A 27,058-nucleotide genomic window follows, 5' to 3' on the forward strand; every position below is an offset into this window, starting at 1 on the left:
CTCTGAAATGAAGATGCTGTTGTTATTCAAAAAGAACAAATGTACAGAGTTAAGTAATTTCTTTAATGATTTCCTCCTAATCTTTTGGTCTTAAAAAATGTGTTTCCTTGAAATTTCCCTGGAAGTACGATGCCAGGACTGGACACATACCTGGTAATATGTACTCAATTCCTTGCCATTAGCAGTGAAAGTGAGCAACCCACTGGCAACATCCACCACACAGCCAATCTCCAATCCATTATTGTTGCGACCTTGCCCAGGGCTCATACTCTCACCCGCACACACCATATAGCAGTTGCTGCGTTTGATGCTGAATTAAGAAAATAGTAATAATGTTATATTTGCACAACCACAAATATACTAAAAACATGTATGTTTTGCAAACTAAACCTAAATTATTCTGCGCAAGCAACAAGCTCATGCTATAATGGGACAGGTGCACAAAAAAAAAAGAAAGAAAGAAAAGAATGGGCCTGATTCTGAGACTCTGAGCAAAACTCCATTGCTATCAGTGGAAATTCTGAATCAGGTCTTACACATCTCTAAATGCCACACCTAATGGAGACAGGTCAACCAGTTTGAACCAAGTAAGAACTGACCTGCCTCTTCCCTCAAAAAACTCAAACCAAACAGAACCTTTTTTCTTTAGGTATTACATGTTTTAACCATGCAATAATATTCATATCTATGTATTAATAATAATAACAATAATCAATTACATTCTCATGTTTTTATTCTTGTTCTGAGATGAGAAGCATTCATTTTCAAGCACATCAATGTACTTAGGTCAATTCTACAACAGTCATTCAATATGTTAAAAATTTGGCTAAATTTAATGCCCCTTAATCGAAACTCTCAGTGATCTGCTATGAGAGACCAAGCTTATTGTTGTTGAATAGATACCGATGCATGCCAAGGCCATGTGCTGCACAGTTGAACTGACTCATAGCATTTCCTTGGCTGTGATCCCTACAGGCAGAGTCAGTCAGTCCTGTCTTCAAGATGACACATAATCGGGTTGTAACACAAACACTTTGGTGAGTAGTAATGCATTTGTGCTACTCAAGTCAGTAAGATTACCAAAGTTACCAAAATTGCAACTGACTTTAAACCTTACCAGGAGTTAAAGAAAAAGAGTTTGAGACAAAAATCAGTTTCTGAATAGTCAAATTCAGCTGTGTTTCTTTGCTTGATTGACATAAGCATCAACTGTCCCTTTCTATCCTTTACAACCTACACCAGGATCATGTTAGTCATCTGACTCCTCACTGAGTCATTTGTGAAATTGTCACCATATCTGAAAATCAAATGCACCCCTGAGAGAAGTCCTAGAAGTTGGTTGCTGTTGATCCTACTCTAAAATAAACTACACTTCACTCCGGATTTTTTCCAAAGCCATAGCTTCAAGCTTTTTAAGTATTACAACCAGAAGGCAGAAGAATTAGGGTACCTATCACCAAAAACAGTGGTGCAGCTATACTGGTAAAACAACATCATGGCAGGCTTTTTCGATAAGAACTGTCACAGCAGATCAGTGAGAATAATTGGGCACAAAAGGTGAATGTGAGTACTGAGATCTTCTCTTATCTCATTCGCTTTTTTGAGGGTTTGGTTTGAGTTTGGTTTGTTTTACAAATGAAAAAGGATGGCACAGAAAGTTTAACTGACTTACCCAAAGTCACACAGCGAGTCAATGGCAAAGCTGAGGAAAGAACCCACTACTCCTCAGTCTGAGTACAAATGTTTCTACCTGGTCTAAACTACTAGCCCGCATTGTCTTCACTGTTTTTTACCCAACCACATAACCGCTTCCCAAGATACGTATCAGATACTATATTGTAAATGCCTTTATCACCCATATCTAATTCATTAAAAAGGCTAAGTATTGGTAACCCAAATTATCAGACATGTACAATAGTTATTACCCAAAAAGGATGCACTACCCTTACTTGGTAATTGTTTCTATTTCTAATATATTTAGATCCCTTTACTGGCTTGTATGAGTAACAGAAAGGACATTGACATTTATGGTTGTACTTTATTTCTCACATAAATAGAAATATAACCCTGCATAAGAAATCAAAGAGAAAAATATCTAGAGTTTCCAACATTTTTATCAGATTTAATTCATGTAAAAATAATAAGGAAGACCAACCTTTCATGAACTTTTCCTTTTTCATCTCCTAAAGTAACTGTTACTGTACGGACTCTGTCCAAGTCAAAGCCAGTATCGTATTGATGGAAATCTGAAGTAATCCAGCCTACCCAGACATTAGCAGGTTCTTGTCCAGGAAAGATCCTCACAGAGTAATAGTACTGTCAAAAGAGGAAGGACAAAATTTTGGCAAGGAGGAAATCAAAGTTGAACAGCTGTCAGTCTATGCAGCCAAAAAATTTATTCTTTGTTTAGAATTATTGCCATTACAAAATGAGGAGAGTCTTATAATAAAGAACTTGGAAATACGGAAGATATGTATCTGAGTAATATACTAAATGAATTTTCATATTTCCAAATACACAAGCATGTATATGTATGAGTATGTTTATGTGTGTGGTTAGGTGACATGGAGTTGGTTGTAACTCAAAGAAACCCAATATACAACAGAATGCAACACCATCTGCCCCTGTGCCAGCCTCACCATCATTGTTAGGTTTGAGCTCATTGTTACATCCACCACATAAATCCATTTCCTTGTAGGTCTCCCTCTATTTTTATACAGGCTATTTTACTAAACATGACCTTCTCATCAGTGGATGGCTGCAGGGAAGTTATCTCGGTAATACACTTGTCTCAGTTTTGTTGTGGTGGTTTAAAACAAAAAATAACACAAACAGAAAGTGGCATTGGCCAATTAAATTTCTTTTTCTTTTTTTGTTAGAATTTTTAAATCATTTTATTAGGGGCTCATAAAACTCTTATCACAATCCATACATATACATACATCAATTGTACAAAGCATATCTGTACATTCTTTTCCCTAATCATTCTCAAAACATTTGCTCTCCACTTAAGCCCTTTGCATTAGGTCCTCTTTTTTTTCCCCTCCCTCCCTGCTCACCCCTCCATCATGAGCCCTTGATAATTTATAGATTATTATTTTGTCATATCTTGGCCAGTTAAATTTAAGAGAGAGAAGTCAGTTCAGAAGGTTATTGTGGCTGATATTTGTGATTTTACACCAATACTTTCTCACTCACATAAACACACGTAACACATATACACAAAACTTTAATTCTAAAAATAATTCTTAAAAATAAGTAAATAGTTATTTTAAAAGTAAACTTACTAAATATTATGAATAAAATTAACTGTTCAAAATATACTTATAATAAATAGTCAGACAAATATAAATGCAAAATATTTCAACTGCATACCATAGATGTTTGCATTAAATAATCATAATCATCCCGATCATCAGCAAGGACATCTTCAGTGAGTCTTGCTGAATGGCTTGTGCTATAATCTGGCTTTGTTCTTCTAAGCAAAAATCTGAAATTATTAGAGGATCAGGAATACATAATGTTAAAAGCTCTGTCTACTCCAAATATGAAATAAGGTAAACTAGGAATGCTTGCCAATGCCTGAAAACATTTTGATTGTCACTGGAAAAGGATGCAAGTAGCCTGCATTTTTCCAAATATCTTACAATGCATAGGACATCCCCTACCACATAAAATATTCTGATAAAAAATGCCGACAGTGTTGATGCTGAGCATCACTAGTTCAGTGCAAGAAAGTACTTTAAAGTAACCCGTATTCTTGTTCATAAAACATACCATTCATACAGAATGTTCAGTAAATGTTAACCCCCCCAAAGTAAATATATAGATATCTTTAAAAGTGATTATTGGGATAGATTATATACGTGCTAGTAATTTAAATGATCAAGGGTTGCACTTGTGTTTCTCTAGACTACTTTGCAAAAAGAGGAGAGGAAAGAAATTAACACTGGGAAATTTCTGACTTTCTATCATACCTCTCTCAACCTAATAACTAAACATTTTAGATCATGCTGTATGATCATAATGACCTTTGTTTTAGACGAGATGGTTTTTCCTGAGCATAATCTTTATGGTTATTAAACTCTGATTTTGTTGTTTCTTTCTCTTTGTCAACCCGGTCAGGTACTAGATGGCCATGTGCTGTCTTCATTAAAACCTCAAAATCTGAATCTGCATCAAAATCCTCCAGGTCATTCTTGGGCCCGAAAAAGCTGGCTCCAGGAAGCCCTCCTGTAGCAGGCTTGGAGAAGACCTCTGCACACTCAATTGGCATGCTCAGCCGATAGAACATGATATCAGTGTGACTGTTCTGTGACCCAAAGGACTTCTGGGTCACCTTTAAGCATGGAGAATTGTCTGTGGTTCCATCAATTCTGGTCACCTACAAAATGAAGAAGTAATAGTTCAGATTCTAGTGACCATTTTCGATTCTTAGTTCTGAGATGATTACTGCTCAGCGTACTCTCAGAATTCTAAATACTGGTGAAACATGCTCTCATTTTGTAAAAGACATTATAAAACAAAGATCACTGGGATACGAATATATTCATAATTTTGCTTCTAATTCAAAAGGTCATTTGGGAAATAGACAACATAATTAGATTCAGTCAGATTAGTCCTGACATTAACTATATAAAGAGGCAATTGATTATTCTTGATTACCATATCACTCACTCACAATATACTCAGTATAAGAGGCTACTAATGTACTTACATCTCATATGTATGCAATACAATAAGGTCAACATTTTAAATACATTTTTATAGTTGTACAAGTGGAAATCCTAAAGATAGCCCACTCAAAGTATCTTGGCATGAGTAGCTTTTTTAAGGAAAAGGCGAACCTCAATATGTTCATGGTTTGATGGAACTTGAAGAAATTGAGGAAGTCTCTTGCTTAGCCACATGGTAATGTCTCTATTAGTATTCACTGCAAATGGTTCAAAGCCCTCTTGTAAGCCACAGATGGTGAAATACTTCAAGGTGCTGACATCTTTTCCAAAGTTCATCCTGCCCACCTGAGCCACACCAAGGCTACATACTGGTATGAATCCTGGGAAGAAAAAGAAAACTCAAAGTCTTTGGGATCATTACTATGAAATTGTATTCATGTGGGATTATCAAAGTATTGGTTGAGAAATCTTACCTTTGTGAAACACATTACCCTAAATCAGCGGTTCTCAACCTGTGGGTCAAGACCCATTTGGGGGTTGAACGACCTTTTCACAGGGGTCACCTGATTCATAACAGTAGCAAAATTTCAGTTATGAAGTAACGATGAAAATAATTTATGGTTGGGGGGGACTGTATTAAAGGGTGGCAGCATTAGGAAGGCTGAGAACCACTGCCCTAAATTAAAAACATAGCATATTAAAGAAATCATGGAAATTTAATATTAAAGGAAATAAATAGAAGACCAATACATGATCTTGGCATTATGGTTTACTTGTTGTTTCCCTTGTTTCGCTATTCTCTGATTCTCAACATGTATGAAATGAGATCCTATTAAGCAGTCATCACTCTCCAGATCTGCGCAAATCCAGTGTAAGACGCATCCTAAGCCCACTGGTCCCGGAGTGCATGTGACTCTCTTAGAAAAGTAAAACGGAGGTGAGTAACAAAGGGGGGGGGTGTTTGTTTTGTAATGATTTTCTATTCAGCCGAAGAATTTGATAGAACAAGTCAAACAGTATAACCTAAAGATAAAGGAGGGGTAAGTAAAACTTTCAAATGCATCATCCATCAATAGCAAGATGTTTAAAGTGGGTGGACACAAGGGAATTTTTTTAAGTTTGTGGAAAATTCCATAATTTTTATATCCAAATTTTCCCTTGTATTTATTGTTTCCTTTCAAAATCTTTTCATTCCATTTTTCATTAATTTTTGAAACACACTTATAGTTATGAAGGAACTTCAAAATGTTCATGTGAAATGGAATGAAAATATAATGGATTTTTGATGAGGATCTGAAGCCTCCGTATCTAAGTAGAAGAGGAAGAGGCACTCATTGGACCAGAGCATAGGGACACTGTATTACTAAAAATCAGGAAAGATGTACATGAGGGTTGTAACCATTCACTAGACTTATTCAAACTATATGCTATTCAAGTAATTTGAGAAACTTGACTATGAAAGAATGATGTGGCATCAGAACTGGAGGAACACTTATAAACAACTGGTAATATCTATATGACATCACATCACCTTGCTTACTGAGGTGACGAAGACTTGAAGCATTTACTGATAGATACCAAGGACAATAGCCTTCAACATGGTTTATCCCTCTTTATTAAGAAAACAAAAATTCCTCACAGCTGAACCAATAGCTAGAAAAAAATTGAAAGTTGTCAAGGAGTTCATTTTACTTGGAATTTCAGTAAATAACCATGGAAATCAGAAAATCAAATAAAACATTACAGTGGGAAAATCTGCTGCCATTTAATAAACTAAAAATAAAAGATGCCTTTTTAGGTTTAAGGTGACCCTGACCCAAGCCAAGGTATTTTCAATTGCTTCAAATGCATGATAAAAGAAAGCCATGAAAAAGAAAGACCAAAGACTAAGCAAGGCAGGGTCAGCCAAAAAGAAAATGACCTTGAACAAGATGGATTGAAACAATGCCCATAACAATCAGCTACAAAATAGCCATCATTATGAACGTAATGCAAAACCATGCTCACCATGAATCACAACAAACTTAATGACACCTACCAAGAACATAAAGAATCAGATTGACAGTAGCAATGTGAAACACAGTCATACCTTGTTTTCCAACTCAGTGCGTGCCAAATTTTGTTTGAACACTGCAAAGTTTGAGCACTGAACATCTTTTTTTCCCATAAGAAATCAATAAAAACCAAGTAATTGGTTCCGAGGCCCCAAAATTACATTTATAAATTCACTATGGAGATTGTTATATTTTTTGCATAAAACTGCCTGGGATATGGTATTGTGAGTTGTTTTTTATCTATCCAAATTAACAGTAATGTTTCAAACTCTTCAATAGTTTGGGGTCTTTGTTTCATGATTAATAATTTCACACCTTTCACTACTGAATTTAAAAATCTAATTGGCACTGAATTTACATGCAGAAACTATTGAATTGGTATATGTTTGTGTTGTATATATATTATCAAAACAAAGTAACCTAAACTGTAATATTGAATAACAATATAAATATGCACACACATATATTAGTTTGATCAGACTCAGGTCAGGTTGCTACTTCTATTAAATAAATAAACAAACAAACACACTGCATTTAAAATACAGGTGAAGGACTATATTTGGCATTCAGACATTAGTTTGCTAATACCTGTTTTGAATGACTATTTTCTATTGCTTCTGTACATTGTTAGATGCCTCCACTCAACCAATATTTAATGTACACCTACAATGTGCAAGGCATTGTTCTAAGGAACAAGAATACATCTGTGTACAGAGCTCAGAAAACTCTTGATTTTATGAAGATTATCTTTAGAAAAGAAAAATTATAAGAAATATAAAAAATAAAGAAAATATCAATGGTATGCATCATGTTGAAATAAGGCAAAAAGTATTCCTATAAAATTTTATATTTTTATTTTTAAAATATAAAGGTATTATTTCACAACACATCCACTTTCAAGATGTGTGCACATCGTAAGGCAATATTTCCATCTCATTAACCCTTCCCACAAAGAGTTCTGTATTCTACCATTTATAGTATGTTATTGGCAATCTTGAGGGACATCTGTGAATAAATTTTTAAGGGCCCGTTCATAGACATTCACAGACATTCACCTGTGCATAAGAGCTTTATATTAAAGAGTAATAATATATCAAGTAAACATTACAGCCCGTTCTTGTTCAAATCCTTAAGTGTGATATTAGCCTATATGTCCAAACCAGTCTAAAAATTCCTCTTCAGACTCATGCAACACATGCAATGACAACAAATGCAGGAAGATCACAGGCCAGTGGGTGGAAAGTCTTGTGGGTCAAGTGGCAGTGGAAGCATCTTAGCACTGGCATGAGTCTTCACAGGGCTCCTCTAGCTCAAAGGCTCTGGCTCCATCAGTGTAGCTCCAACTGGCTTGTCAACAGGAATGTCTCATAGGAAGAGTCTCTGTGTCCTGCTTCCAGGGAGCTATTTATCTCCATATTGCCTCATCACACTGCAACCTGATTGACAGGCTAAACTCCACCCCTTCACTCTTAGTAGTCTCAAATCGCCACCAGATTAAGTAACTGCCACAAAGGGTGAAGAACAGAAATAAGTATGGAGATATAAAAAAATCAAGGTGAATAATGGACAAGGTAAGGTTTCTCAAGATAATTCTTGTAGGACAGCCTTTGCTAGGCTTAAAGAATGAGCAGGTTCCTTGTTGTGATGGAGAAAAAAATTCCTCTGGACAACTTTACTAAGCAATGCAGTTTACAATTTCTTAAAATGTCTTCAGTCTAACCCCTCTGATCAACCCATGTCCTTCAAAAAATATATCTAGATTGTTCCCTTGGTGTCCCCCCAAAAAACAGTCACCATAATATTCTGAGTCTTTATGCCTCAAAATCACCTATCTTGAATGAACCTCCTAACAAGAATAAAAACCAAATCAAACTCATTGACACTGATTCATTTCCAACTCATAGTGACCCTCTAGAACAGGACCTTTGTGGGTTTCCAAAACTGTAACTTCCTGTGGGAGTAGAAAGCCTCTTTTCTCCCAAAGATCCACTGATGGTTTAAAACTGCTGACCAAGGAGTTAGATGCCCATCGTGTAACCACCATACTACTAGAATTCCTTAACAAGACTAAGATTAGTGTATTATGGTGGGGGGAGGGCAGCAGGAAGAGGGGAGAGGATTATTTGCAGCCAACTAATGATTGCAGAGACATGTTTAAACATATTTTGTTTGAAACAAATCTGTGCACATAGGAACTGAAACACAAATTGAAATACTTTTTTCACTTATATCATACCAGAAAATAATAATGTCATATTGAATGTCTGTATTTCAACCAAGAGGGTACATTAGACAATTATGTTGCATAGACCCTCTCAAAAACAGATACGAGAGAACTAATGACAGAGATAAATATAAGAATCCTTGAAGCCAAGGCTTTGCCTTAGAGATTGTTGTTGTTATTGTTAAATGCCATTGACTGGATTCCAAGCCATAGCAACCTTATGCACAACAGAAAAACAAAACAAAAACTACCCAGTACTACATCTTCTTCATAATTGCTCCTATGCTTGAGCTCACTATTTCCGCCATTGTATCAATCCATCTCCTTGAGGGCATTCCTCTTCTTCACTGCCCCTCTACTTTATTAAACATAATGTCCTTCTCTAGGGATTGATCTCTCCGGAAACATATCCAAAATACATGAAATATATATGAAATGAAATCTTGTGATCCTTGCCTCTAAGTAGCTCTCTGGCCATACTTCTTCCAAGACCTATTGTTTTATCCTTTTAGTAGTCCATGGTAATTTCAACATTCTTCTCCAGCATCACAACTCAAATGCCTTGATTCTTCTTCAGTTTTCTGTATTCAATATCCAAATTTCACATGAATTTGAGGCCACTGAAAATACAATGGCTTGAGTCAGGAGCACCTTAGTCCTCAAAGAAACATCCTTGCTTTTCAATACTCTAAAGAGGTCTTGTGCAAAATATTTAACTAATGCAATGCACCTATTGATATCTTGACTGTTCTTCTATGAACATTGATTGTGAACCCAAGCAAGAAAAAAATCCTTGGCAACTTCAGCTCTTTCTCCATTTACCATGATGTTACCTATTGGTCCCTATGATTTCTGTTTGCTTTACATTGAGCAGGAATCCATACTGGGGGCTGAAATCCTGGATCTGTATCAGCCGGTCCTCTTTACTTTCAGCAAGCAAGGTTGTTTCATCTGCATACTGAAAGTTGATCATGAGACTTCCTCCAATCCTGATGTGAGGTTCTTCATCATATAAGCCAGCTTCTATTTGCTTAGCATACGTTTGAATAACAATGGCGAGAGAATACAACTTCAATGCACACCTTTCCTGATTTTAAACCATTGCAGTATTCCCTTGCTCTGTTCCCACAACTGCCACATGTTCAAGTTCTACAGGAGCACAATAAAGAGTTCTGGAATTCCCATTCTCCTCAAAGTTATCAATAGTTTGTTTTGATCAATCCACAGAGTCCAATGACTTTGCATAGCCAATGAAGCACAAGTAAACAAAACATCTTCTAGTATTTGCTTGGGCCAAGATCCATCTGACATCAGCAATGAAGTCATCTTCTGAATCTGGCCTGCACCTCTGGCAGCTCACTGTCAATATACTGCTGAAACCATTGTTAGATGATCTTCAGCAGAATTTTACTTGCATGTGATAACAGTGATTTTGGTCTATAACTGGAACATACTGTTGGGTCACTTTTCTTTGAGATGTGCACGCATACGGATCTCTTCCAGTCAGTTTGCCAAGTAGTTGTCTCCTAAATCTCCTGGCATAGTGCTTCCAGTACATCATCAGCTTTTAGAAATCTTTCAGTTAGTATCTAATCCATTTCTGGAGTTTATTTTTGGTTAATACTTCCAGTGCACTTTGAACTTCTTCCTTCAGCCCGCTGGCTTTTGCTCATATCCTACTTCCTAAAATAGTGGGATGCCATTCTTGGCTATTTGACTCCCATAGTAGAAACAGACAGGTGGCTTTAGATTGACTAGGAATAAAAATTGAATATAATAGGCAGAGAAGATGATGAGTGAATTGTTTTTTAGCTTGGTACAAGGCAGACATTTCAAACTTTTGCACAGTATTCATACCAGCCAGCAACTTAACCAGCCAAAGGCACACTACTGTCTGGTAAAGAGAAATGTGGCACTCGCACTCATCCAGCAGCCAGTTACACCCCTGTGTAAGCAAGACACTAATACATGTATAAGAAAGGGGTTTATATCAGAGAGTAACTGTATATTATGAAAACATCCTGACCCAATCCAGATCAAGTCTCTTCTAGTCCCCGTGAACCAGGTCCATGGGTGTCAGTGACCAGACTGAACCCATCTCTTTATTACTGCATTTCTCCCACTTCCATTCAACTGGCAGATGCAGGTGGTCAGCTAGCAAGCATTTAATGCTGCTCACAGGTTCCCTTTAATGTTCAGGCCTTTTCAAGGCTCCAAATTTTTCCAGCTTCAGGCACAAACGACCAATTAAAAATTTAAGAAGTCAAAAGGCTCCTTTTTCTTTCTTCAGTCTGTCAACAGCTCTCTCTGCAACTCTTTTCAAATGCAAATGCACAGAACGCTCAAAGCAGTGGGTGGGGCTTATCTTTTCAGTGGTGTCCTGAACTCATTTAAAGGTCGAATTTAATGGCTGAAGGATAGTAGGCTTACAACTTCTCTATTTTTACTACAAAATAATCATTTATATTGCACATTATATTAATAATAATAGGCAGAAGAAAACAGCATAGAACAGCCAGATCTTAAACTCAATTCTTAAAACAGTCAAATTCTAAAGTTATCCCATGTGGCTTTATGCCTCTGACTGCATCAAGCCAGGGCAGGGGGTTCTGTCATCCCTTGTGACTAAGCAGCATGGTCTCCAAGAAATTCAAGGAATGATTTCTCCCCCTGACCTCAAAATTCACATTTATCACATTCATTTCCACCATTTCAGAGAGGAATTAAAAAAAAAACCCTCTAGTAATCAAAGCGTTACCTTCCTATGTTCTTTCCAAAAAACAATCAAGTAGACAGTGAAGCCATATCTGTTCTCCAGCTAGCTAGAGAAAACTGTTCTGAGGTAGAAGTCAGACAAACATCCACCCTCCATTTTCATTATTTATTTCTCTGGTACCCCACATTCGAGTTATCATAATGTGCTAGTCTGGGTTGTTTAGAGAAACAAATCCAGAGGTATTCATATACGTAGAAAGAGCTTTATATAAAAGAGTATATTTAGAAAACATCCCAGACAAGTCCAGATCAAGTATGTAAGTCGTATATTAGCCCATGAGTTCCACTTTAGACTCATTCAGCACAGCACATGCAATGATGCAAAATTCAGGAAAATCACAGGCCAGTGGGTGCAATGCCTTGTGGATCCAATGGCAGTGGCAGCATCTAAGCACTGGTATGGGTCTTTTGCTCCTCCAGCTAAGTGTGGGTCCTCAAAAGCAAGGAAAAGCAGAGAGAGAGAGAGAGAGAGAGAGAGAGAGACTCTAGCAGCACTTAGCAAGTTCAGTGTGATTTGTCAACAGGAAGACCAAGGCAGAGAAAATTCCAAGAACCCTGATGAGAATGCCATGTCCACAAGGAGGCATCATTAAGTTGTGACCTGATTGAGAGGCTAGATTCCACCCCTTTCACTCTTAATATCCTCAAGTTGACACAAGATTATGTAACTACCGTAACCCCACCCCCTGCAGAGCCCCTGTTCTGCCTAAAGTCAGAGCCACACTCCTGTGAATTGGGTTTATAACCCAAACCCATTTCTGGAGGCATATGAGCTCAACTTCATCAGAGCAGCACAGAGTGCAATGCTAAGCAAGGGGGTTGTTACTCGCCATCCTGGGTGGGCATGAACTTGTTCCATAGCACCCGATCTCATCCCAAATGGCCCCTGGACCTGAGAGTGTGCCTTAAAGTAAGAAGACCCCTGGCCTCTGCCATATGCTGAGCATTATTTCCACATTAGGTTCCTATCGCTAGACAACAGCTAAGCCCGTGGAAATTCCACTTAGATAAGACTTCTTCATGCTCCATAACTCATCCCAGGAGCTCCTTGGCTGGGTTATGGTGTCAATTTATATGAGGTACCTTGTCATCCATAGTTCTATCCTCTCTGGATCCTACCCCTACCTCAGTTTCTGTGTTACTTTATTTTCCCCCCTTTTTTCCTCTTCCTTTGTTTTATCCCTCTTTATCCTTTCTTTTACTCTATTTTCTTATTTTCCCTTTGTTCTTTCTTTTCGTTTTTTTTCTGTTCCTTTAATATTCTCTGTTTTCCTCCTTAGATTCAAGGATGATAAGATTTCATCTCATGTATTTTGGACTTGTTATCATGAGAGACCAATCCCTGAAAAAGGACACCATTCAAGGTATAGCAGAGGGTTGGCATAAAAGAGGAAGTCTCTCAATTAGAAGGATTGATAAAGTGGCTACAACAATGGTCTAAAACATGACAGAAGTTTTGATAGTGCAGTGATAGTAGTGCAGACATGGGCAGTGCCTTGTTGAGCTGTACATAGGGTCACAATTGACTGGAATTAACTCTATGCACCAAACAAAAGTAATAGTTTTTTTCACTGCACTATTTTCTTTCTTTGTATTTTCCATTCCATTTTTTAACATTGAATCCTCTTTTCTTTCTGTTTTTTGCCTACATCTCCCTGCTGCTATTTTTCTTTATTATTTTCTTCTCTGATGTTGCTTTTCTTGTTCCATAAAATGGGAGAAAATAGCTGTGTGCAGCCAAACCTGTACCTATTGTGATCCCACCTACTGAATGAGGGCCACTACCCACTTCTGTACCACTTCTGTCTAACTGATACACAGCAAGAAGTACCAGATACACCCACTCTCAAATGGGCTACATAAACAGCAAACAAGGCAGTCCACAAATGATCACATTCTGTATTATACGTACCAGGAGACAGGTGGTGAGCACCAATGATCACACAAACATACAATTAGCGAGTAAGTGGAGACAAAACAACATCACGCAGTCTGGGAGGCACAGATAATTTCAATTCAAACAAGTAACCGAAATACAGAGCCAGATATTTTTTCAGAAAATGAAATGACACTTGATAAACATCACAATGATTTCAAATAATGATATTTAGTTTCCTTTGATGGGTTGAGAGAAAGAACCAGAAAACTCAGATGAAAGCAAATAAAGCAGAAAAATACAGGAAAACAAGATCAAAATGACAAAATATAACGTTAAAAAAACATAGAAAAACAGTAAGTAAAAACCTAGAAGATTTAATTCTAAGATTTCAGAAACAGATTTAATCAGGGTCAATTTGAAGGGTCAAATTAGTGAGCTTGAAGATATATTTCTAGACTTTAGAGGAATAATAACAACAACAGAATCCAAAGAAAGCCTGAGGCTCATGTGAAGAATTTCCAAAAATATCTTTTGTGATTAGAATTATGAATACTTGTAAATTGGATGCCAGAGAAAGAAGAGAACAGAAGAAATAGCACCAAAGAAATTGTCAAAGAAGCTGACAATGGAAACTAGCCAAACAAGGCAGATTACAAAAGAAAATTTCAAACTTTCAAAAGACAACAATAAGGAACGAATTCTGAGAGAAGCTCAGGGGGAAAAAAAAGGAAATTTATCTATAAAGGTGACCTACAAGATCTTACGCTCTGATTTCTCTGCAAAAGCCATGCAGGCAATAAAACTATGAGATGATACATAACAAACACTGGAAAAAATTATCAATCAGGAGACATACAAAGGGGTGCTCCTAAAAAAATGGAATGGAGCTAAGTGAGCGTCGAGCAACTTGCTCTGAATTACTGTACCCAGTGCCATTACCTGGGAAGGTTCTCTCTGATCACACGAAATTGTTTTGTAAAAGCAGTTTCGCTTGTACCTCATTTTTTATGATGGTTGATTTAAGAGAACAGCTTGTGGCTGTGTAATTTTGTTTCCTCCTTGGGAAAAATGCCACAGAAAGTGTTGTGATGTTGAACACAGCTTATAAGGACGGAGCTATGGGAAAAATTCAAGTGCGTGAGTAGTTTTCTGACTTCATAAAAGGTCAAATTGTCTATTGAAGATTAACATACATGGCCACACTCTCTGGAAGTCAAACACCCAGGATTGGGTAACCAGAGATATTATTTTATACTGAGAACAACTTCAAAATAAAAAAAAATGGAATTGTAGCAATAGAATTTTCAAGTGGAGACAAAATCAAGTAGATTTCAAAAAAAGAACATATATTGTTTTAAATGTTAGGACATTTTAAATTATATGGCAGTCTCAACAAAAATTAATAAATTTGTTGTATAGTTAGGTTTATTGTGCCAATCTGGCCAACAGGAACATGTGGGATTAATTGGGCTGCAATGTGGTTGGAGAGCAAAGAGATAAATGGCTCTTCAATGCCCACCCCCATCTCTCTTGCTCTCTGGTGATCAGAGCATGCTGGAGCCTTAGTGCTGATGCTGTACCTAAATTCTCTGGCTCAACCTGTGAGCTACACCACCTGTGTGGGCCAGGCCAGCCTCAGGATCATGTAGCTAGAGTTTGAGGCTCCTTCAAGACTTGCTTCACCACGTTGCTGGTGCATACATCACTTGAACTTGAGGCAGGTGGATTGTGTCACCTTGCCTTTGATATCCCGCTAAGCTCCGGAGCTACTGACTATAAGTGACCCTGCTGCTTGTTGCCTGTGGGCAGACTCTGCTTGCCTTGTCCCAGGAAGGACTCTACTGTCTGCGTCCTTGACCTTACACCCAGCAGCCCAAGTGAGTTGAAGGACTTCCAGTATATTAACTGTTCCACGAAGTGAGTTGAAATGAACCCTATGTACTGCTGTGTGGACTAATTAGCTGTTTTATTCCTTCTTCTGTATAAACTTACGTAGATATGTAAATAAATCATGTGTCTTGGTCTCATTTCTCTAGAGAACCCTACCTAACACACTTATTAAAATAAAAAAATGAAAATACTAAAGATTTGGGAAACATTAAACCATAGCAATGAAGAAAATGGCAAGTAAATCCACACACAAAATGAATCCAGGACAGAAAGTAATGTGAAACAATGAAACCAGCAGCATCAAACACAGAGACAGAAACAGTCTAAATACCCGTCAGTGGAAGAATGGATAAAGAATGGTATATACATAAAATGGAATATATGAAACATTAAAATACTATCAGTAAACCAGCGAATAACTCACAACAGGGCTTAATTTGGAAGATGTTATGTTTTTTTTGTTTTTAAAATTATTTTATTGGGGGCACATACAACTCCTTTTAAAAAAGTTTTATTTATTTGTTTGTTTATTTATTTATTTAAAACTGTTTTATTAGGGGCTCATACAACTCTTACCACAATCCGTACATACATCCATCGTGTAAAGCACATTTGTACATTCATTGCCCTCATCATTCTCAAAACGTTTGCTCTCCACCCAAGCCCCTGGCATCAGGTCCTCATTTTTCCCCTCCCTCCGCACTTCCCCGTCCCTCATGAACCCTTGATAATTTATAAATTATTATTTTGTCCCATGTCTCCCTTCACCCACTTTTCTGTTGTCTTTCCCCCCCAGGGAAGAGGTCACATGTAGATCCTTGAAATCGGTTCCTTCTTTCCAACCCACCTTCCCTATGCCCTCCCAGTATTGCCACTCACACCACTGGTCCTGAAGGGATCATCCGCCCTGGATTCCCTATGTTTCCAGTTCCCATCTGTACCAGTATACATCCTCTGGTATAGCCAGACTTGCAAGGTAGGATTCAGATCATGACTGTGGGTGGGATTAGGGGAGTGGGGAGTGGAGGAGAAAGCATTTAGGGACTAGAAGAAAGTTGTATTTTTCATCGGTGCTGCATCTAACCCTGACTGGCTCATCTCCTCCCAAAGACCCTTTTGTAAGGGGATGGCCAGTGGCCTACAAATTGGCTTTGGGTCTCCACTCCACACTCCCTGCCTCATTCACTATGGTAAGATTTTTTGTTCTGATGAAGCCTGATACCTGATCCCTTTGACACCTTGTGATCACACAGGCTGGTGTGCTTCTTCCATGTGGATTTTGATGCTTCTGTGGTAGATGGCCGCTTGTTTACCTTCAAACTTTTAAGACCCCAGACACTATATCTTTTGATAGCCGGGCACCATCAGCTTTCTTTGCCACATTTGCTTATGCACCCATTTGTCTTCAGCGGTTGTATCAGGGAGGTGAGCATACAATGATATGATTTTTTTGTTCTTTGATGCCTGATAACTGATCCCTTTGGCACCTCGTGGTCACACAGACTGGAGTGCTTCTTCCATGTGGGCTTTGTTGTTTCTGAGTCAGATGGCTGCTTGTTTACCTTGAAGCCTTTAAGACCCCATATGCTGTATCTTTTGATAGCTGGACACCATCAGCTTTCTTCACCACGTTTCTTTGTTCACCCTCTTTGTCTTCAGCAGTTGTGTTGGGAAGGTGAGCATGATAGAATGCCAATTTAATAGAAGAAAGTATTCTTGCATTGAGGGAGTACTTGAGTGGAGGCCCAACGTCCTTCTGCTACCTTAATACTAAACCTATAAATATATGCACATAGATCTATTTCCTCATCCTCATATATATCTTTGCATGTACATGTCTTTATCTAGACCTCTATAAATGCCCTTTGCCTCCCAGCTCTTTCCTTTGACTTCCCTCCTGTCCCACTATCATGCTCAGTCCCCACCAGGGTTTTAGCAAGTCCTCTTAGTTCATTACCCTTGATCATGCCCAACCAGGCCTCCCACACCCTCCTTACCACTGATTTGGATCACTTATTGTTCCCTTGTCCCTGAGTTTATTAACACCACTACTTCCCCCCCCCCACCTCCCCCTCTCCCATGTCCCTGCGGAACTGTCAATTCCGTTGTTTTCTCCTCTAATTGTTCATCCAGCCTATCTTATTTAGACATACCATCATACAACTCTTATCACAATCCATAAATACATCAATTGTGTAAAGCACTTTTGTACATTCGTTACCCTCAACATTCACAAAACGTTTGCTCTCCACCCAAGCCCCTGGCATCAGCTTCTCCTTTCCCCTGGAAGATACTATGCCAAGTGAAATTATACAATCTCAAAAGGACAAATACTGTATGAGATCACTATTGTAAAAAGTAAAAAACATTGTTCACACTAAAAAATGAATAAGAAGAATATCTGGCATAAATTGAACAAGATCATTTGATAAATGACATAATTTTTAATAGTTGCTTCATACCCAAACTTGATAATTAAGTGCATTCCTTTAGTGCTAGTGGAAGACCACATACAGATTCTAACAATAAAAAAAACTTTCAACATACCTGTTATGCTTTAACACAAATAAAATTAGGGTTCGAGTTTTCTGAACCATATTTTGTATTCTCATTAATGGAACTGATAATGTACCAGTAGATGAACCTGATGGTACCTAATGGAAAGTGGCTTCCTCACAGATGATCTTAAGTTAGAGCACAAATGGTTACTTTTGCTAGAGCTAACTATTTGTAAAACTGTTAAAATTGGAGATACAATTTATAACTAAGTTGCTTCATCCAACACAAGACAGATGGCTTCAGCACATTTTAAGTCATCCTGTAATGAAGTGCCATGCGGTGGGACAGAGAGATGCAAAACAAGTAGGCAAGTCCAGCAAAAGAGTTGGCAATCATAAGGATATGGAGGTGCGAGGTAGGTGACAAAAACCTGTGCTTGGGTCTAAAAAAAAAAGACAGATAAACAGATGATAACAACACCAGCTTTTCCTAAGAACATATAGCTTAAAATTTGAAAATTCTGAAATACAGATAGGAGTCCACCTGGATAACCCAAAGCAAATGGTCCAAACAGTTAAAAATAACCAATATTATTTAAAATATGTATTTGAGTTACTCTATTAGAAGGAAGATAACTAGACAGCTGTCATCAAGTCAGCTTAAAGTCACAGTTATCTTACGTGCAGTAGCATGAACCATTGCCTGGCTTGTATCATCCTCATCATTGCCCTCATGGTCAAGCCTACAGTGTAACTACTGTGTCCATTCCTTCTTACCAAGAATTTCCTTGGTCCTCCTCTTCACCAAAGACGACATTCAGCAACTGATTTCTTCTGACTACATATTCAAAGTAAGTGAGCTGTATACTATTCTATCGTAATCTAGGTTTTCATTGGTTGATACCGCCAGCCTTTTCTTCCTAATTTGTCTTAGATTGAAAATTCGGCTATAATCTGCCCTCTGTAGGTGACATATCCTGGTGGTATAACTTCTAGGATCACAGCAACACACAGCCACCACAGTAAGACAAACGGCAGATGGGAAGTGGACAAGAAGAAAGGGTAACACCTTTGGTAGTCAATTATGAACCAGCTAATATATGAGTACTTCCCCATAAGTTATTTTTAAGAGAAAACAGATTAATGTATTAAAGTGTTTCTCCAAGACTTTATAGCTAGATCTGTGGGGAGGTTAAAGTTAAAAAACAAAACAAAAAAAACCACTTGCATCAGATCTTTACAATTGAATGAGGTATGAAGAGAACATTTCCAATTAAAATTTTATTTTTGATAAATGGAAAGAAGAATTCATTTGCCCCAGATCACTTAAGAAGAATTATTTTCACAATTGAGCTAGGAACACAGTGATTCACATAATAAATGATTCTTCGATTTCATATTGACTCAAAAAGTTAATAGAAAAATATGCTACATGGAGCTTTTAATGTTTACTTTGGCAGAAAATGGACATTCAAATGTTCTCTCCCAGGTTCTCGGTTAATTCAGATAATAGAGATTACTGGATTAAAAATTTTTTAACATTGTACTCCATTTTGAAACCATCATTTTTCAATAATAATTTTGGAAATTTATGTTATTAAAAACTCTAAACTTTTAGGCTTGTCTATACCACCAGCAAAAGTCCTCACACCCCCATGCTGTGTAAAAGTGAGTAGTTCCGGAACTCATTGGATTAGAAGAGACATGGAACAAGAAAAAGAATATTGTGACTTTCTCATAGAGCTGGATATATAGAATTGAAATACTGAATTTTATTTTGATATTATGGCTTTCTATTTTTTTGGTTAAATAAAGTAATTGTAATTGGAGACATCATGACATTTGTTTGTCCTTCTCTAGAAAAATAAACACCTGGCAGCATTTTACCCAGGAGCGGCTTTATAGTGCTGTGTGGGCATACCATTACTTCTAATACCTCAAATATATATTCAACATGTGCAAAACTATCTTCAGATATACATACAAACTACCTTAATATATACAGGCTTCATTTATTTTCAAAATGGTCTCTGAAAGAATATTCTCTTCTCTTTACCAGTATATAAAACTTAATTTTCAATTAGCAAGCCTCTTAAACAAAGTTTGATTTTCACTCAATTCACCAATTATTTTACATGAATTCCCCTATATTACATTACCATAACTATAAGCTCAAATGGTTAAAATTAAATAATGTCTAAACGTTTGCCCAACATATTCAAAATAAATCCCTCCTCGTGTTTTATATTACCCCATGAATATAGTATATATTTAAGTGATTTAAGTGTCAAATTAACAAACCCAAAACATTTCTAGGATAGCGCTCACTGCTAATTCTTGGAAAACAAAATATCCAATGATGTTGGTTTTCAACATCTTAATTCGTTTTCAAAACGTCCACTATTGTATCATTATTTTCCTCTGTACTCCAAATATCTAGCGCGCCAATCCTGTCCTTGGTTCGTTGTATTCCCTCAACAAAGTGCTGCACAGCCTTACATTATTTTACCGCAAATGCTCTAACTTTTAATTAGGGAGATTCCCTAGCTAGCTCTTCAACATAATGTTGTGGTTACACAGTCTCTTCATTGATGATAATTACGGGTATTATGGCATACCTGGAAAAGTGGATATTTGAAATGGGACACACTTTCAGTTATGATTTGAACTGTGCTCCCCAAAAAGATATATTTAAGTTCCAATCCATGCAACCGTGAAAGTGACCTTGTGTGGAGGAAGAAGGTTTTCCTTTTCCGATATCATTAGTCAAAGTAATGCGGTCATAAGAGAGTGGTGTGAGTTGAATCAAAGGATAGGCATGGCAAGAGAACCACATACACGTGGAGGAAGGTGCTATGTGGCAATAGAGATAGATGTATGCATTAACAGCAACCGAGCACTAACGAATACCAGTAACTACCAGATTCTTCTTTGACAATGCTTCAGGAATGTGAGCTTTAAGGCAGTGAGGAAGCATGCAACAGTTACTTCCTCAGAGACCTCAGAAGGTATCGGCATCCCTTGCACCTCAATGTGGACTTATAACCTCTACAGCTGTGAAAAACTAAATCGCCGTTCTTTAAATTCACCAATTTTGTAGTATTTTGCTATAATAGTCCTTGGAAAGTCAGACATCCTAATCCTTAAAGTCTGGAGTGGTACAAATGGCCGACAATCTCAGCTACCAACCAAAAGGACAGAAGATCATGTCTGCAGAGCCTGTTGATAAACTGCTAAAAATGCTGCCACGGAAAACCTTATGAGCACATATTAGGATCAACTCGCTAGAAATGGAAAAATAATCCTTAATTCAACACCATGCTGCAAAACACTATTCTGTACACATATCAATCATCTAACTTCACTGTCACATTTATATCAAGTATTAACTTGTCACTATTTCAGTGGAGAGTAAAAAGGGTACTGTACTTGTTCAGTGACTGTTAGATGATCTGGGTTTGTTGTTTTTTTAAGTCAACATGACAGAATCCATAATAGAAGTTAGCCATTAGTCTGTGCATATATTTTAATTTCAAAAATAATTGTGTTTTTTTCATGGAAAATAATTCTATGCTGCCTTGTAACAACATGAATGCAATTTTTCTTCCTCTTTTTTCAGATGGAAAATACAAATCAAAACTATTATTTCTAGCTATTATTATAACTGTATTTATGTATCTCCTAATTATTATAATTTTATGTATACATGTTTCTTAGAGAAAAACTCACAATTTTGAAAAATTCATGTCATGAATCATTTACATAAGACAAGACATGTATACACTGCATGCTTTGTAAATGTCATATTGGGATTCCAAATGAAAATCTAACATTTGTGTGAAAATTACTTTTGCCTTGCCATACACTTATAAAAGCCATTTCTGCATATTAAGTCTTGATCATTTTTCTGCTGAAGTAATTTCAAAGATATATGCTCAAATAAGCCATGTGGCACATCTGTGATTTAAAATGGCACATCTGTGATTTAAAATGACAATTGCTGGTAATAATGCTTGAGAACCAATAGCTTTGCTTTGTTCTAATCCTAAAACAACACAATATGCAGCACACTAACTTACCATCTCCCACTTCAAAGTCTTTGAAAGCCAGTTCTGATCCAGAATCATCAAGAAGGATTTCCCCATTCAGTGTGAACATCATGGTATGCTCATTCATATCAACCATGCACCCCACTACGTCACCTGCTTGCCAAGAGCGCCCATAATGCTCATTTCCCTGGTGCCATCGCTGAGCCTAGAAGAAAGAAGGGCCACGTGTCATAAACAATTAGCACTCACTAGGATAACTCACCACCAGTCCACACTATTTACATGGCAGTAGCATGAACTCTTGTCAGCCCACCCATCTATGCCAATGTCCTAAGGGATACAGAGTTGTCTGGGAATGTTCATTAAATATTGAGAAAAAGAAAATGCTGTTTCATGATTTTGAGAGTCTACTATTTTTTTAATCTAACTTTAAATACATTATATTAAAATAAAAATACATATCATTTGAATTTTCTTGTCTGTATGAATTGTTTTTCTTTCATTCCAGATTCAAAAAAGTCTGAACTAGAAATCAAGAAGAAAATGCCATTCTAAAATTCCATCTATTTCAAAATACAAGTCCTCTACTCATTATCAGTGAACTGGCTTCCAAGACCACATCTTTATGTGAAAATCAATATTAAGTGAAACTAGAGGATGAATACATATGATTAGAAAATGGAAGATGATTGCATCATTATGTAACTTCTAAAACCATTATTATATATCTGACAACTTACATTATTACATAATTGCAAAGACATCATTACAAACTACTGAGAATCATGGCCCAGTTGAAACACAACCTCAACCATTCCAGGTGGCATTACTCTTAATCTGTAGCTCAGTGTTTGTTACTGTCAGATGCACTAATTAATGTGAAAAATAGTCAGACAGTAGATTGTCTACTGTTGTAACAAATGAAATATTGTATAACAAGATAGTTGATAAGTGAGGACAGAATGTATTATTAACCCAATGTGTGTGTGAGTCTGTGTGTGTATTATGCACACCCACTGCCATGGAGTCAATTCTGATCCATACTAACCCTATATATCTGTCTGAATCTACATATCTCTCTGGGAATAGCTTCATCTTTCTCTTGCAGAATTTTTTAGCCATTGACATTTCAGTTAACAGTCCAACATTTAATAGCAACAGCAGGACTCCTTATATGTAACCCAAAATTTTAAAATTAATATGCATACATGTAGTGAGACATGTGTATACACATATGTCCACATACTTAAAATTTTTATTTCATAGTATTTTAGACAGATAAAATAACCTTTGCTATTTAGAGAAATTACTAATAATTACTAAAATTGTTAATATAAACAATATTGTCTTAAACTGTCTTGTGACTTTTGACTCTATGCAGATTAATTACTGCTTAGAGATAATACATATACTAAGAAAAAGTTTTTTTGATACCATAGAGAGGCAATGTTTTAGTTCTTGAATTTTACACTGTGAGATAAAGAAAATATCTTGAGACCACAAAGACACAGGTTTGCTGATAAATTATATTTCCAATTATGGTCTGGAGAGTACTGACAATATTATAGTAACAAAAGAAATACCAGGGAGAACCCAGCAATGGCAGGGAGATGGGCTGAGGAGGTGAGGAAGAGGGGAAGGACAATACTTTTGTGCCTGGGTCTCACTCACTCACTCACTCACTCACTCACTCACTCACTCACTCACTCTCTCACTCACTCACTCACTCACTCTCTCACTCACTCTCTCACTCACTGACTCTCTCACTCACTCTCTCACTCACTCTCTCACTCACTCACTCTCTCACTCACTCACTCACTCACTCACTCACTCACTCACTCACTCACTCACTCATTCATTGTTATCAATTTGATTCTCACTCATAGAGACCCTGTAACTGCTCCTGTGGGTTTCCGAGATTGTAAGTGTTAACGGGAATAGAAAACCTGGTCTTTCTTCTCCCTGGAGCACAAGAGCCTGAAAATGTGCTTTCTGAAAATGTGGAGCCTACTGCATTGCAAACTCCACTCACCTTAAAGCCATCAAACGCAAAAGCATGTTCATCAGAGCCAAGCTCCTGATCAGGTTGACATGCTGGCCGGCTCCAGCCAACTCTCATGTCCCCAGCAGTGACAGCCTCAAATTCAAAATACCATCTTCCTGCCTTCACAGAATAGGTCTTCTCAGCCCGGAAGATTCGGAACCTTTCTCCTGTGCCACTACACACTTCAGCTCTGGCAGCTGTGGATTTTAAAAAGAGTCTGGTGGTCACTGGATGCAACAGCAGATAAGAAGGGAAGATATGTCTGCCAAATACAACAAACGTAACTGCCATCTATCAACTACAACTCGGTCACCCTCCAAGACTGACTAGAAGTGCCCTACCATAGAGTTTGAAAGTCTGAAACTCTTTTTGGAAGCAAACTAACCGATCTTTCTCCTGAGGAACTCTGAGTTCCAGTTACCGACTTAAAGCTTAGTGCGTTAACCACTATGTCATTACAAGTACAGTGATGGTAAAGAGTCCTTCTATTCTTATTTGGTTTCAAATTTTACAAAGTGTTTTCATACAGTTGATCAGCCATGGTCCAAACTAACTAGATTAAGGAGGGGCTCAGTTGAAGACACTGGTGACGAAACATCAATAACATGCAATGTGGTGTGGTTAACACTGCCATCATCAGCCATTTTTGGAGGGAGCGGATTACTTTTAAAATTTCTTGGATAGTTTACTGTTTTTTATGGAGAATACTAATAAATTAATTGGTAGCTTGGTATTGGAAGCTGAAATAACCTTGAGGGAATTAATTAAAAAGAGACCATTCCAAAATGATCTAGACTCTTTGAAATAAGAAATTAGTAGACATGTACAAGTGAAAGAAGAGAGGGAATGAGAGTGATTATATAGAATAAAGGCTTATTTACAGTTTTAGCATTGATTTGATAGGACCAACACAGAGCTTTAAAAGTAGTCTAAGCTCTCCTGGTCACTATTACACACAGAGTTAGATTATATACATAATTATAAGATTAGACTGAGGTAAAGATAAATGACTGAAGAAGTTCTACTATATAATAGGAGCTTATGTTCATAACGACATTATGAAAATGTGGTAGTAAAGATAGAGCACACACCCATGAACTATATTTGTGGGTTAATGTTTCCAAGAGGGGGGTTAAGTTTCTGAATAAGCAACATAGCACTTTATATCTCCCTCATATGTATAAAAGCATACACACCTGACAGCATGGTAGCTCCAGCTGATGCTTACTTTCTAGTAATGACAGATTTGTATTTGTAGTCAAAACCCTGCCTTACGCATATATACATGCAATTGCACTCACATGCCCTACACTACATTCAAATGCCTTAGTGTAAGCTAAACACATTAACATGGTTAAACATTATTAGACCTATAATACTATGTTGAATATGTTCAAGTGCTCTGATGAGAGAAGATTGGCTTTTGAAACATTTAAATACAATATTTCTATTAACAGCTGAGATTTTTTAAAGATAGGCTAGTAAATTACTTTCTGAGGAAAAATATACCATCACATTTTAGGATATTTAAATTAGTTACCTATGATTATGATAATCATAACGTCTGCAATACTTAAAAAAAGAAAGGTCACATTTTCATTCAGTTACTATTTTTTTGCAATCTAGCATTCTAATCTGTTCTTTCCTGAGATCATGATTGTCTCTACTTAACTAATCCAGGAGACAGACAGGGGTTATGAATTACACAGACATTTGAAAATATTTTTCAGGGGAGAGAAAAGTACTCAGGTCATTATTTTTAGTTTTATCAACATCAATATTGGCAAATAAAACTATACATTATATTCTAGAACACATGAATAGGTTCATTTTTCATTTCTTAAGTACGAAACATTCAAGCTTTTAGAAAACTCAACTACTGGAAAAGCCTTACTTATGTCTCTATGGCACAATTTCCACAATGATGCTCAGTGTGGTCAAGGAGGCAAAAACATGTTAATATTAGAGAAAGTCAAATATTTTAAAAATATATATTTCACCTAAAACACACAACAGACAACTTTTCCACCTGCCCATTATACATGTCCTTTAGTGACAGGAGAAAGATGGGGCTACTGCGTTTAGGAAGCTTTATTGCTTTGCTAACGCTGAGGAGGAGTTCCACTGCACCTTCCAGGGCTGCTTTGAGTTGGGATCAATAGGACAGCAGTGGGTATTTGGGGTTTTCTTTTAACACTATGATATACTTCTAATCCACTTTAATGGCAATTGACAATAAAAATTGGGAGGACCACATAGAGAGTTGAGTAGTGTTAAGTAACAGTGATACTGAATTTCTTTGTCCTGATACTTTTTTGTTGTGTTGTGCTTTTCTTGACATTAAGATCTACTAACTGGGCTTGAAATGAAAATGTTATTCATAGACACCATCATGAAAAGGATTTCATGGTAATTTACTTTTTATATCATTTTTTAAACTTTCATGGATCTCCATCTGAATGTCTATGTAGCTCATAGTACACAATCTAAAATATTTTAGGTCACTCTAGGGAAATTTATGAGCACAACTTAAAGAAGCAAATGGTCACCATTCTGTTTTTTTGGAAAATCCTAATGTTAGATGAAAATCCTAATATGGTTCCCACTCTCATCCTTTACTGTATTTACTCTGTATTTCAATTAACTAGATTATTAAATCAGGAGAGAAGTGAGGGTTTCTCTATTCCCATAAAACTGTGTAGTCTTGAGAACTCACAGAGGCCATTTCATTCTGCCCTATCAGGTCTCTGTTAGCTGGACTATATTCAAGGCAGTGAAAGAGTACGTGTTCGCATCTATTCACCTCCCCTACAGTCTATCAGTGGCACAAACAGTTAAGCACTTGTTTACTAACTGAAATGTTATAGATTTTAATTCACCCAGTGGTGCCTGAAAAAAAAAGGGGTTGGTGATGTACATCTGAAAAATCACAACTATCGAAATTCTTCTTCATACAATTGAATGATTAA

At 37.0% G+C, this 27,058-nt stretch overlaps 1 protein-coding gene across 1 annotated transcript in view; it reads right to left on the reverse strand.

The window, feature by feature from the left end:
- RYR2 (ryanodine receptor 2) overlaps nucleotides 1–27,058 on the reverse strand; it is an 819,632-nt gene that overhangs the window by 306,866 nt on the left and 485,708 nt on the right. The window contains exons 28-34 of the mRNA XM_075556394.1: nucleotides 24,078–24,286; nucleotides 22,076–22,250; nucleotides 4,848–5,056; nucleotides 4,032–4,384; nucleotides 3,376–3,490; nucleotides 2,156–2,316; nucleotides 151–310 (exon numbers count right to left, since the gene is read on the reverse strand). Of these exons, the coding sequence (XP_075412509.1) occupies nucleotides 151–310; nucleotides 2,156–2,316; nucleotides 3,376–3,490; nucleotides 4,032–4,384; nucleotides 4,848–5,056; nucleotides 22,076–22,250; nucleotides 24,078–24,286 (1,382 nt within the window). The remainder of the gene's footprint in view (nucleotides 1–150; nucleotides 311–2,155; nucleotides 2,317–3,375; nucleotides 3,491–4,031; nucleotides 4,385–4,847; nucleotides 5,057–22,075; nucleotides 22,251–24,077; nucleotides 24,287–27,058) is intronic.

Source organism: Tenrec ecaudatus, chromosome 8, assembly GCF_050624435.1.
Source record: "Tenrec ecaudatus isolate mTenEca1 chromosome 8, mTenEca1.hap1, whole genome shotgun sequence".
Classification (NCBI taxonomy): Eukaryota; Metazoa; Chordata; class Mammalia; order Afrosoricida; family Tenrecidae; genus Tenrec; species Tenrec ecaudatus.